The following is a 14344-nucleotide window of genomic DNA, read 5'->3' as shown; positions in this document are numbered from 1 at the left end:
TACACTAAACAACTCTAATAGCGTACGCTTATGCATACCCATTCTCCCCCTCCCCCTCTCCTAGGGACCAATAACCCTAGGTGTTGCAATGATACTATACACTGACATACACACACCAGGCTTAACACCATTCACTATCACAAATGCTCAGACATATGATAGCACTACATGCTCACACACACTAACACACGCTTACACTATTTGCACACATTGACTCTAACACTATACACTTATACATGCATATATATATATATATATATATATACAAACACAGACTCACACTCTCCCATCCTCTCTTTCTCTCCTTCTCTCCTCCCCTTCTCTTTGATTCTCCTTTTCTATCTCTCTCACCTCTCCACCTTCCCTTCTACTTCTCCCTTCCTCACCCATCTAGAATGCAGCTCACACAGCAGTCCCTCCTTCTTACCTTGCATGTAGAGCCTTTATCTTTTGGTGCGTTACATGACTCAGCTGGACACCGCTTTTATCGTGGCGTCCGGGTGCCATAAAAGTCTTAAAATTATCTTTCTGTTTCATAACAAATAAAAGGATGACGTAGGAAAATAGGGTAAGTTCAATCACAGAACATGAGTTAATTACTGCATCAGTAAAAGAGACAAAAAAAGATTTTAGTTAAAAGTTAAAAACACAAGTAAACAAGCATTTGGTCACCAAGCATGATAATTATCCAGGAAATTAATTAGCTTGGTTTCTCATCCAGCGAGACATCTGAGAGACCTATATTTTGGCCAATAATTAGTTAAGGCTCAATTTGTCCATTTAGTGGGTGGAATGTTTAATAAAAAAGCACTTTTCTTTCATGAGAAAGACACTGGCCTGACCTCTGTCCCATGCAATATTTAATGAACTCTGCCTAATCTCTCCAAGTTTCCGCTAGCTTAAACTGGAAATCACCATCATAACAGTGTAACGTTTGTCAAAAACTAATGCCCTGCTTTGATTTTATTAACTTTTACAGTTCCTAAGAATAATAAAGCCTGTTTATTAGCAGGGGGAAAAAAATTCTGGCACAAGCTTTGTTTTCTGTTATTTGATTTCCCACAAAAGGTTCTGTGTATCTCAACCCCTTTCTCTCCATAAATGGCGGCGAGGGTATTTAAAGCGACATCTTACTGTCCCTGGTAGCCCCTCTAAAAAAATAATCCACATTAAAGTACTATGTGAGTGTTCACAATCAAGTAGAAACTGCAGCTGCTCTGCTCATCCATGTTCCGACTATTCTTGCCACTGATTGGCTGTTTGATACAGCTAGTCAGTAGTAGAGAAGCGCATGTGGGCAGAACCCCAACCCTTAGCGTTCACTGAGCCGGCGATGGAGAGAAGGTGGTAAGTGGATCGTGTGCAAGGAGATGAGTTCGGGAGAATGCATCGCCGACACCGAAAATAGTTGGTGGGAAGAGAAGGGGCAAAAGCATTTAAAAGGTAACCGCTGTTAATGGAACAGCTTTATGAATCTTTGTAACACGTATAACTGGTACAGATAATTAGAAATAGGTGGATATTTAGATGAGTGCCCAGAGTGTACAAAACAGCGGATATATTCATGTATTTTGTGTGGTGCTGCAACTAACGATTATTTTAATAATCGATTAGTTGGCCGATTATTTTTTCGATTAATCGATTAATCGGATAAAAAATTAATTTTTTTTTCAATTTAAAATAATGTAATAAAAAACGTACAATTTACACTTTCATCTCTTTATCACAATGGCCTCTCTCTATTCACCTTCTTATTTTACTGACATAATAATAAAAGCTACAAGAACCCAAACAGTGTTTCTCAAACTAGGTTTTAATACAAAGTTATTAGTAAATATTAATTCATATGTTAACTATTTTTCATATTTAATAAAAACTATGAGAAAAAAGCCTTGTTTACATTTTTTTTATTTACCAAACTGCCCTCGGTTATGCACATCTGACCCCCAGCTTGCCACTCTGCCCCCATATATGCCTTATACCTCTTATATGCCAGAGATTCCACTGTGCCCCCTGATATGCCACTGTGTCCCCGATATGCCTTATACTCCTTATATGCCAGTGATATGCAACTGAGCCCCCTGATATACCTTTTACCCCAGATATGTTTTATGCCCCCCCTGATATGCCTAATATCGATATGCCTTATACCCCCTATATGCCCTGAAATTCATAATACCCCCCATACACCACTCTGGCTCCTCCCCCTCCCATACACCACTCTGGCCCCTCCCATACACCACTCTGGACCCTCCCCCTCCCATACACCACTCTGGCCCCTCCCATACACCACTCTGGCCCCTCCCCCTCCCATACTCCACTCTGGCTCCTCCCCCTCCCATACTCCACTCTGGCTCCTCCCCCTCCCATACACCACTCTGGCTCCTGCCCCTCCCATATACCACTCTGGCTCCTCCCCCCTCCCATACACCACTCTGCCTCCTCCCCCTCCCATACATCACTTCGGCTCCTTCCCCTCCCATACTCCACTCTTCCTCCTCCCCCCTCCCATACTCCACTCTGCCTCCTCCCCCCTCCCATACACCACTCTGCCTCCTCCCCCCTCCCATACACCACTCTGCCTCCTCCCCCCTCCCATACTCCACTCTGGCTCCTCCCCCCTCCCATACACCACTCTGCCTCCTCCCCCTCCCATACATCACTTTGGCTCCTCCCCCTCCCATACATCACTTTGCCTCCTCTCCCCTCCCATACTCCACTCTGCCTCCCCCCCTCCCATTCTCCACTCTGCCTCCTCCCCCCCTCCCATACTCCACTCTGCCTCCTCCCCCCTCCCATACTCCACTCTGCCTCCTCCCCCCTCCCATACACCACTCTGCCTCCTCCCCCCCTCCCATACTCCACTCTGCCTCCTCCCCCCCTCCCATACTCCACTCTGCCTCCTCCCCCCCTCCCATACTCCACTCTGCCTCCTCCCCCCTCCCATACTCCACTCTGCCTCCTGTCAGCCACGGAGGTTCACAAGACACCAGGGAGCCGGGTAGAGAGGCAGAGTGCCGTATGGGAAGGGGAGGAGCCAGAGTGGTGTGTGGGAGGGTGGCTCCCATACACCCCTCTGACTCCTCCCCCCTCCCATACACCGCTCTGCCTCTCTACCCGGCTCCGTTACTGATAGGAACATTCACTGCAGCTTCATAGAAGCCTCAGCGTAAGTGAAGGTGAGTAACCGAGGCTGTCTGTGCGATGCAGACCCCCACCGGCTGACAGAGAGGATGATCCTCTGTCAGCCGGTGGGGGTCTGTACGATGCGCACAGACAGCCTCCGTTACTGCCCTTCACTTACGCTGAGGCTTCTATGAAGTCAGTAACGGAGCCGGGTAGAGAGGCAGAGTGATATATGGGAGGGGGGAGGAGTCAGAGGGGTGTATGGGAGGGGAAGAGAGACGGAAGTAAGAGACCGGCCGGCAGTGAGGGGAATCCAGGTCCCCTGCAGCGTTGCGGGGATCTGGATTCTAGTGTTATAATCCGATCTCTGTTTGAGGTCGGATTATAATTTTTATAATCGATAAAAATCGATTCGATTAATCGATGATAACGATTTTCATTATCGATTATTATCGATTTTATCGATTAGTTGTTTCAGCCCTAATTTTGTGACAAATATATTACAAAATGTCAAGGCAGAGGATTTTAATGATCTACAGATTACTGTCAAATTTTGTGTTAGGTTTATTTGAAGCCATGTAGTTCTGCCAAGGGGCAGATGGGTAATTATACACCGCGGTGTTGTCAGTTGAAGATTTTAGGCTACCTTCCTATGGCTAAGAATTTGTGCCCTAACTTGATCCTTTGTGGTTCATTTTATTGGTTTCACTTTATTGGTACCACCAGCCCACCAAGGCTGAATGCTGCCAATCCTCTCCTATAGTATATTAGGACCTTATGGTGTATTGGGACACCTGGCCATTCCACCAACATGGACTTTTATGACATTGCATTCTAACACATAGACATTAATATGTAGTTGGTCTCCCCTTTGTGCCCGTAACAGCTTCCACTCTTCTGTGAAGGCTTTCCACAAGATTTTGGTGAGTTAGTGGCAATTTTTGCCCATTCAGTTTGGGGAAGACCCTTTTCTAATCCATAGTGCACAGTCCATGTTGGTGGAATGGTCAGGTGTCCCAATACTTTTGTCCATATTGTGTATGTATTTTAGAAAGAAAGACATCTGTTACCCCTTTGTGGCGAGAATAATTGCCTTCTATGTAGTGCAGTTTACTGCAGTCTATATCATTATTGCAAATTATAAGGTTATGGTCTCCATTTAAAAGTTGTTAAGAATTCAAGTAAAGAGAATTACCGGATAACTAAAAGCTTGAAACTGTTCATAAAAATCGTTTTCTGGTACGCAAGACAATATGCAAAGCATAGAATGATCTCCCTTATAAATCAAACCTAAACCTGAGTGACATAATGGTTTATATATAGCTATACACGGAGCTTAACAATTGTTTTACAAAAGATGAAAATAAGACCAACCCAGGACATTCTTCCTCTTTTTTTTCCCCCCGGCTCCTTTCCTAAAACATAATCTTCCTGCCTAAGCTCAGCCCATAATACTCGGTTACCGCACCTGGACCAAAGGAATTCAGCCTTCATTTGGGGAGCTTTCTAGTTCACTGGCACAGATCGGGGAAGGAATGCCTTTCCTGAAGGCATACGAAGCAAACCTAGCCATTTGTAGCCTTTTATTCTCCTTCCTGATGACGATTCCCTTTTTCTCGTCGGAGAAAACCTTCCAGCGGATCTGCTTGAGTTGAAAATAGCCTCGCAGTTAAAGCGCAGAATGTCTGGGAAGAGCCGAGCAAATGCAAGCTAGTGATTGTGGAAAAAAGCAGAGAGTAAGCTGGCTTTTGGGTTAAATCTCCCAGTGTTAACGGTGTCCTGGTCTAATTTATTAAATTTCAGAGTCTACATGCTTTGCCGAACAAAGGAAAGCTTGTGTGTCCTGCTAATAGGCATTTCTGAGATAAGCCTCGGTACGTGTCTCTCTCTGTTAGCTTAGATTTAGCAGGGAAACATTTAAACATTAACCAGTCTCCTCCATACTTTGTCCGTATTCAAATCACACGTCTGTAACCTGTACGTCACCTGATCCCAGAGGGTGTGGAACTATCGCAAGATCACGCGGAACTCTAAAAAATACAGGTTTGTCTTTCTTTTTATTGTTTTTTTTTTGCTTTCCAGCGTATCCTGCGCACAGGTCTAAATAGGAAATGATGGGGTTCCTTGGGTGACCCCGAAGGGAAAAGGCTGAAATGTATCCCCTTCCGTGTGTTACATGTACTGATGTGTCTGATTTTTGTTTCTATTCAAGGAACATTCAAGATAGATCCTTCCTGAAAGTTTACAATAAGGATCCTGCGCAGGCTTTTAATCACACTCCTAGGACTGTCAATGGAGACATAAAGGTGAGTGCGACCTTTTTATCACTGTCTTGTTAACTCACGCTGTTCGTGTTCTCATCGGGTTACGTGTACTGATCTGTCGGATGATCGCATTGCGGAGTATGGTGGCACATAAGGCACTAGGATTCTTTAATGAGAAAAAATATGTTTGTGTCTCGTGGGTTCATTTATCTCGGTTGTAAGCGATTCAGCGATTTTATGTGTTTTAATTTATTCCTTGATTCTATGGAAATTTCAGTCTTTGCAGCTTGTGACCGTCCTGCTAGTTTGAACAGCAATGCCTATCATCCTCAGAAAGTAGAGGTTACGGTCCAGCAACAGCTGAATCTTCTGGCCATATTTCAAGTGCAATTTCCCTAGCACAGTTCTATATGTGGAGCAATCACCATGGAAACCAAGTGCAATGATCCTGCCGAATGATGCTCGTTATAAATAAGGCTCACTGGATTTTGTTCAGGATCAGGCACAGTTCTGGTTTATGGCTTTGCGCATGCACGCGGTAGAAGGCAAAGATGTGATGTAATGTTGTGACTCCGCCACACAATGTGGGGGATGTTTGATGAGATTGTAACTAATGGAACTAACGTGGTTATAGTTAGCGAGGCGAAAGATGCAGTAACTGATAAGTTACATATTAACTGCATTGCATCGATGCTTCTGGTTATTGGCTAAACATTGCCCAGTTTGGGAATCTGTTGGTTATTCTTTTATTTGTGATCTCCTCCATAGCACATCGTGCTCTTGATTTGTTGATGTTCCGCTAATAGATAAACATGTTTTTCTGTAAAAAAGTAACAGTATTTTACTTTATTAAAAAAAATATTTAAAGGGACAGAAGCACCTTTATTTTTTATAGTTTATAAATGTAAATAATAATAATAATAATTTATAATGTATTTGTAATGTATAATTTATTATTATTGTAAATCTTTAAAATTTTTATTGCCTCTCTTTCTAGCGGTTTTAATCTAGTAGTTTGTATAAAAAAAGATATTCAAGGACAGTGCTGTGCAAAAGCGGGATGTAATCTGAGATGCAGAAACCCAATAATAAGATTTATAGTATAATATCTTTGAAATTGTCAAAAAGACCAAAGACCATCTGAGTGGATTCCAACACATCAACTAATGATTTTCTTCAAGATATTGTAACCTGACATTGGAATAATAATAAAAAAATCAATAATTATGGAAATAGAACGGCCTTTCAGAAACCTGTTTAGTTCACATGGACAACCCTGCCCAAAAGAACATACCTTCAGAGATTGTCTAGTAGTTAGAACAATCATATGCTGGTGATTCTTGCCCAGTAAAAGCCCTACATCCAGCAAATGAAAAATAATATATAGTTTAGCCTGCCTATTTTTTAAGTTCTAGGGAAAGCAGCGTATGATCATAAATGTTGAGTCGCGTCATTCTTTTCTGGTAACTCATGCACCCGGTAGCTTCAGGTTTGCCATGCTTGTTTGTTTTTTGCAAGTGCCTGCCACCGTTTAAAACCCCTAATAAAACTGAAAAGTAAGGTCATTAGACTTGTTGCGCATGGTTCTTGATAAACGACCCATGGCTCTTATCAGCTCTGCTGATTCATCGCTCCGAATCCTCCCAACTGCTGCCCGGAGCTTGGAAATCTCAGTATAAAGATGTCATGCAATGCTTAACATGTCAGGCAGTCGTATTAAAGCGTTATCGCTATCATTTAAGAAAAATGTCAAATACAGGGACCAAGTCGCGGTCTTAAATCTAGACGGCTTGTTTGTATAAGGTTACCCTACTTAAAATTAGCATGAAATGGGTTAATAGGGCATAGCAATTAGTGAATCATATTAATAATAAACATAATAATCCAAATTTATCTTGTTGAAGAAATGTGTTAATTAAGTGTTTAAGTAGTGCTAGAGTTTTAGCCTGAAAGTAAGATAAATATAAGAATAACCTTTTTATGTTAAATAGTGTATAGGGGAGTGAAATGGTGCTGAATACTATTTACAGGCTGCGTTTAACCCCTTGCCTTCTTTCCCCCAGCCTTATAACAATTTCCAGCTTTGCTTTTTACCGTGGGTGACATAAAACCCTATAAAGATTGGGCAGGTATAACCCCTTCAATGCATTGTTTTTAATGGGTATAAGGAAAACCCATTGTCCTTAAGGGGTTAAATATGCATTGCACTGTTTCTAGTCTTGTTACCCTTCCAATTGCTGGCGATCATGTCTGGTAGTAAAATACATTCTGCTTTACTAGGAACGTGTTATGGTAAACGTTAAGCGGTACAAGGACGATTCGGGAGGGGGAGTCGCATAGACTGCATAGACTTTAATTGTATTAGTTGAACAAAATGCATAATAAAATATGAATATATTAGCTTGTTAATTGGGAGCCAATATATACCGATTAATAAATTTTACGCCCCTTCATACATAATCCCTCTTTTATAGAGTTTGTCCTTTTGTATTCAGGAAAATTCTCTTTTACGGATTACTTGAGACTGGCAAAGGAATAAAAAGTCAAAGGTGTTTGGTTTTTTTTGACGCACGCGCATGCCATTTACAAAGTGGCATATGGCACAGACTTTCACACAGTTGTTCACGCTTACCCTATAAAACACTTGAAGACAAAGCAGCACTTTCTACAAAGTTCAGTAATCCTTCCAGAAAAGATGATTGTGTTTGCCTATTAAAAGTCATCACCAATTACAGCTAACGTACTTTGACTTTCTTGTAAAACTGTGAAAATGAAGTCATCTAATGGGAACGTGAAGGGAATACAGAATGCTTCATCAGTGTGGGAGCGTAAGGGTATCTTTTCATCTACTCATGTGCTAGGACTCTCACCAGCATCATGTATAGATTAGATCTAGTTGTATATTTGATCTGTCCAGTATGTGTTTAATCGCGGTTACCATGTTCTTATGGAAGATGAAGATGTTTGAAGTAGCACTTTTGAGATGCACTGTTAGTTCTTCTACATAAGTACAACTCTAGAGCCGTTCCGCAGCATTCTTGATGGATCTTCGTTATGATGGACCTTAAATGTCACGCTGTGTATGATGTGACAATGCATCATCTCCGTGTCTATGTATTATTTATATTCTGAAAAACTTTAAAGTATAATTTCCCAGACAGCTATCATTTCTCTGTCTGTTTCATAGATACACAGAAATATATAATTTCATGGCAGTTAAGAACAATTTGGCGCATCTAGTCTGCCCAGATTTTCTTCTGTAATCAGTCGTTCTTATCTTAGATGCAGGGTAGCTTTATGCCTATCCCATCCATATTTATACTCCCTCACTGTATTAACCTCTAGCCCTTCCGCTGGGAGACTCTTCCACTTATCTAGCACCCTCTTAGTAAAGTAAATCTTCCTTACATTACATCTAGACCTCTAACCCTATAGTTGTTAGTAGTTACAGTAGTTGTAAAGGGTGTGACTTGGAGTCTTTAGAAAAAGTTTAAGAACCACTGATATAAATAATGGTAACACCACTGATGATCTATTGGTTGGTCCAACACTTGGTGTTCAGCTTGCGTGCCATGTGTGTACCATGTGCCTATCGGAGCGTGCCCGTTTTTACCAGCTCCGGCATGTGTGCGGCTCTTTTTCTGTTCGCTTTATTTGTTCTTTATTGAAATTCTCTATTTGAAAACTGCTGCAAAATAAAACTACGCCCTTTTAAACAAGCAAAACCTACAAAAGGGAAAACCCAGCCTTTGTGTTGAGCTAGGAGAAAAAAAAGACGCCATGTTCTTGAATTCATACCTGTAAAAGTGTAAGTTGACCTTTTTTTAAGCGACTAGCTTTGTTTGTAATGGTCCTGGTTGCCCGTGATATAAGCTACCGGTGGCTTCTATTGGAAAGATAAGAATGGATGGCATCATCACTCAAATAAATGCCCCAGAAAAACGCAAGCGAGCCTTTAATCTTTAGAGGCAGTGTCTCTATATCACCAGTCCCAGTTTGCAAGTATAATAAAAGTTAGTAAAGGCTGGCTTTAAAACAGATATTTTTGGTGGGGTAAGGTTCTATTTACTTGTTGGATATACTTAATAAAAAAGCTTTGCAAAAGTAGACTTAAAACTATCACTGAAAATAATCACCTTGAGTCTCTGGTTCCAGTAAATGACATCAATGTGTATGATGACGGACATCTGTAAGATATTATACCTCAAGGTGGTATCTGGCAGTAAGTAGTTAAATCCCTTATATATACAGTATATAATGGAATCAGTACTGCCGCAGTTTAGACAGAGTATATAATGTGGTGCGGTAATATATACAGGGTTAGTACAGCTGACTGTCAAGGGATATTACATTAGCAAAACTAAAGATATTCATGTTTTTGAGATTATCGTAAAATAAATACATTTACTGGAGCTTCTGGTTTCCAGCAGCTTAATTTTGCTTGTTGGCTGATACACGGCTGTGGCTAGTGTTATTGTTGTGGCAATATGTATGCATTTGTGTGTACTATTGTATTTTATTCAATAATATAGGCTTTAAAGGGTTACATTTTAATTAAAAGTATATATTTTACCGTTTTTGTTTACTCTTTGTCATTTAAAGCATGGTGCCAAATTTATTTTATTGCACTATATATTTGCTTGTATAGGTCAAGGAAAAGTATAGTGCAAAAAAAGTTTGTTGCAATGGATTAGCTTGGAATGCTACTAATACAGCAGCTATTCTTGATGAAGGATTCTGCTGCAATGCTTTGGTTGCCATCTTGATCATTGATACTCTCAATCTCTAGATTGTGTTTTTCTGTTTAAAAATAACAAAAATTCTCCTAACCATCCCATTTTCTGTGGGACAGTCACGCTTTTTGTACAATGTCCAGCTCCAATTGTCCTGCTTTTGTGGGCAGAGGTGATCGTTGGTCAGTTGGTGAGATCTTCCTCAGACTAGCCCATGGAGCTGTAAAATCAATAGAGGTTTCCATAACAGCCTTCACGTGACCTCCTTGGGATCTCTGGAACCAATAGTAGCCAGGTGGCCTTTTGGATAAGATAGGGCAGAACTGTCTGCCTTTCTTGCCTCCGGTGACATCCCTAACAAAAGGTGTCCCAGTTTGAACATGTGAAATGTTGGGGGGGTGTATGGTTTTATGGTTTGCACTCTTGTTATAAACACTGACAGTCTGTAGTTTGACTCTTCAGATATTTATGTGATCTGAAATCTCATCATAATCCAGGAAAATAAACCGGCTTTATTCCCTCGGAAGCAGGTGTGTGGAGTAATGGTTTACACTCGGTGATGAATGGCCTATTTGGTGTTATGAGCTTATCAGCAAGTCGTGCACCAGGCCTAAGATTCCATTCCGATGCTGTCTGGAGGCAGTAGACTTCTCCGCCATCCTCTATTGATTCCTGCTTTATTGCTTGTGCTTAAACCTGCAGAACCATTTGCCCTTAACACATCATTTTTATTCTTGCTGTTAACCTCCAAATTGTCACAAATCTACACAAACCTAATTGCAGCATCTAACTTTTTTTTTTTGAAACTCAGCATTTTAAGTGCCATAGTTGTGTGTGTTGCATATTGAACGTTAAAGAGAATTACCATGGCAACTTGGCCGCATATGCTAAAGTGTTATAGATAATAATGTCGGGATGGATATAAAAAAAAAGAAAATGGATCATGCAGGCCGGCAATGTTTTTAAGCTTTGCAGTATACGGTACTTTTTTCCTCTAGTTCGATTTATTTTTGTTACTATGGCTGTCCAGTAAAACGTATTAAAAATACTAAAAGTTGCTTACTTAATAAAACTGTATAATTTCCATATTTTGATGTATTTGTTCCCCGACTGATGTAAATTGCTTAAAACGTAATACTTACATAAAGGTGGGAACACAGATTTTATTTGCTGTGCCCTGTAACTTATAAACATTAAATCAGATAGTTTCACGCTATGATCATATGGGTTTCAGTATTGTGCAACCGGAAATAGAGGAAGCCAAGCGGATCCAGTGTGCCCCTCGGCTTCAGCTTGGTGGTCAACCATTTATTTACAAATGAACATTTTAAATGTTATTATGAATTCTGCATGTTACAAAATAATAATGTCATTGTAAATTCTGGATTATTGCCCAGGGCATTATTAAGCCTGCAGGCATCCCGTCCTTAACATCTTGGGTTCTGTTGAAGGAACCGCTCTGGCTGCTTTGTTTCCCTTGTGGGTTTTTTAGGTGACATTTCCACGTTAAATACACAATTTGTAACACGTCCAATGAATCGAGGAGTTGTATCCCTGCATTCTTTCTCTAGGACAAGCCCCGTCTTGAATTTGCATTCCTCCATGGTAAAGAAAACAAAATTCTTTACCCTCTTAATCTGATGTAACCTTCTTTATTTCTATGTGCCTTTTTTAGAACATTTCTGGTCTTTGATTTTTGTACAATTTTATGTAGCAAATATAAAAAACAGTAAAAGACATTCTAATTGGCACCAATACCAGTTTTGCCTGGCGTTAACCCTTTGAGTGCTGGAGGCCAGGCAAATGTATGTCGTTTTGCTATAGTTAGGTTTAGATGATTTCCTTGAGGTCATTTTCAAGGACCTGAGGACCCTTTCCATATAAATTGACCCACTTGGGAGGCGGGAGCTGTCACAATTCATCTATGTGTTTTCCACTGATTTATAATCTAGACTGTAGAACGGCAGAAGATTCCACGATCAAAGGAAGTTTAACTTCTGCTCAGTTTAGCATGAATGGTAGATTTGATCTCATTCCTGCCACCCAATGCGTTACCGTCCATTTTTCCTTTAAATTAGCATTGGGGAAGGAAGCAGACTTCCCAATTAGGGCTGTATTTATTAGGCTCCGAGTTGCAGCAAGACGGGGACAAAATCTTCATGCATTAACTATTCAGTATAGTGCTAACGAATGTAGTTGGAGCCGGACTGATATTTTTAGGACCTAGCTTAATTACTTTAGGAGCCAGGAAGGGAGGTGTCCATATAGAAACATAGAATTTGATGTCAGGTAAGACCCATTTGACCCATGGGATCTGCCCATATGGATCAATATGAACCACTACTCCCTAAACTCCAGGGTTTGGCCATCTCTTCTAGGGAGCCTACATCACCTGGGTCTCCGTATCCACAGGCCCAATATGTAAACTATATACTTCACCTGCTGACTTCCAGCTTAGTTTTAAGTCCGTTGAACCCTACGGAATTGCAGCTACCTACTGTAGGTCACTAAAGCTGGCAACCTGATGTCACACCGAAATCAAAGGGGGCTCAGCTCTGCTAAACTCAAGAAGCCGTGAAGCAGCTTTCGCCAACAGGGATTTTCTACTCTGTGTCTACATAGTTTTGACCAAGTTGTGCTCTGACTAAACTGGACCAAGTATTAGCTATGTTACATACCTTATCAGGGGCGTCCAACCTGCGACCCTCCAGCTGCTGCAGGACTACATCTCCCATAATGCTCTTTCGGCTAAGGGGCTGCTGAGGAGTATGGGAGATGTAGTCCTGCAGCAGCTGGAGGGCAGCACGTTGGACACCCCTGCCTTAGATGCTTAGATTGTAAGCTTGCGAGCAGGACCCTCTTTATCTAATGTATCAGCGCACCTTAGTCTGTCAATTGAAGTTTTGTCATACCTTTTAAATGTATGTACTGTAGGAAGCGTTCCGTAAATTTTTAGCTCTATATAAATAAAACAATAATAATAATAGCCAGAGGCATTTGTTGCCTGGGCATGTTGTGAGTTGTAGTTCATCTCTGATTCTAGAAAATCCATGTATCTGTGTTTATATGTTGGGGTGAGGGCAGGATATGTCCCTGGAGCAATGGAAATAGTTCATACATCCTTACATCTGGTTCTTTACCTTTTAAGATATTTGTAATAGATCTTGGCAGACTATTTCATCTGGCTCTTAACAGTGTCCATCTGTCTCATTCCACACACTGCAGTTTTGTAGCATTCTAGTTGTTTTGCTCACTACTTAACTTTGTCTGTTCCAACAGTATGGACTATAATGTACATAATAGTAGTACCAGAATCTGGGTCAGTCACGTAATTTAACCCTCTAAATGGCACATGGTAGGGGTTGATAGGAAGGGGGAGACCCAAGATCTCATCTAATTAAAAGGGAATCATAGGAACATCTGGCTATTTTTTATACAGGATCTTTAAAAAATTAAAACACGAAAAAATCATTAATTTTTTTGCTAATACTTTTGTAGTGTATTATCATTTTTTAACACTTGTTTAGAATGTTTGGTCATTTTTGCAAAAAAACAAAAAGAATAAGAATTTTTTTTTATGTAACTTGAGAGATTTATATTAGTGACTAACTACTATATATATATTTAGAAAGCAGCAAATGTGCCTGCGGCATATATTTGGAAATATACTCAATACTGCTATTTACTGCAGTGTGCAATAAAGGAAACTTCCAGTGTCTAGAAAACCAGCAAATATTTCTGGAAAGGCAGTTTCCAGGGGTTGATGCTGTTGCTTTGCTTGGACTCTGGCTAGAATAAACACAGATCTGGAACAGAGGAGCATGTAGCTGCAGCATGCTGGATTTTGGAAGAATTTAAATGGGATCTTTCCTGCCCATCTCCTTGTCACTGAGAGGTTAGAACAACATGAAGTGGTTTGTATTTATACACATCACGTGTTTCCTTGCTGGGGCTCTGGGCTCCTGCCCTGGGCTTGGTGAGAGACAATCCTCCTTAGCCCAGCCCTGGCTGTAGACACACTGGCCAGATCTGTGGGATGATGAGATTCCCCTGCTGGATCAGGCTGAGCTTAGTCTGTTCTAGACCCTGAGCAGAAGCTGCAGCAGCAGCATAGGGGGGAGAGATCCAGGGATCTGGAGATTTCTTTCATTCTGTGTGCATGTGCTGTCAGCTTGGCTCTAGGACCCCTGTGGGACCCCTGTAAGATGAAAAGGTAAGCAT

The 14344-nt window shown here is 41.0% G+C and overlaps 1 protein-coding gene across 1 annotated transcript in view; it reads left to right on the top strand.

The window, feature by feature from the left end:
• LOC149287213 (sickle tail protein homolog) overlaps window positions 1-14344 on the top strand; it is a 128257-nt gene that overhangs the window by 68874 nt on the left and 45039 nt on the right. Inside the window, exon 5 of the mRNA XM_089493194.1 lies at window positions 5339-5432. Within this exon, the coding sequence (XP_089349320.1) occupies window positions 5339-5432 (94 nt within the window). The remainder of the gene's footprint in view (window positions 1-5338; window positions 5433-14344) is intronic.

The sequence above is a fragment of the Sceloporus occidentalis genome, unplaced genomic scaffold (assembly GCF_023333645.1).
Source record: "Sceloporus occidentalis isolate IW3139 unplaced genomic scaffold, rSceOcc1.0.p SCAF_63, whole genome shotgun sequence".
In the NCBI taxonomy this organism is placed as follows: Eukaryota; Metazoa; Chordata; class Lepidosauria; order Squamata; family Phrynosomatidae; genus Sceloporus; species Sceloporus occidentalis.
The sequence above is the reverse complement of the archived record's forward strand: the minus strand, read 5'-3'. Positions and strand labels throughout refer to the sequence as shown.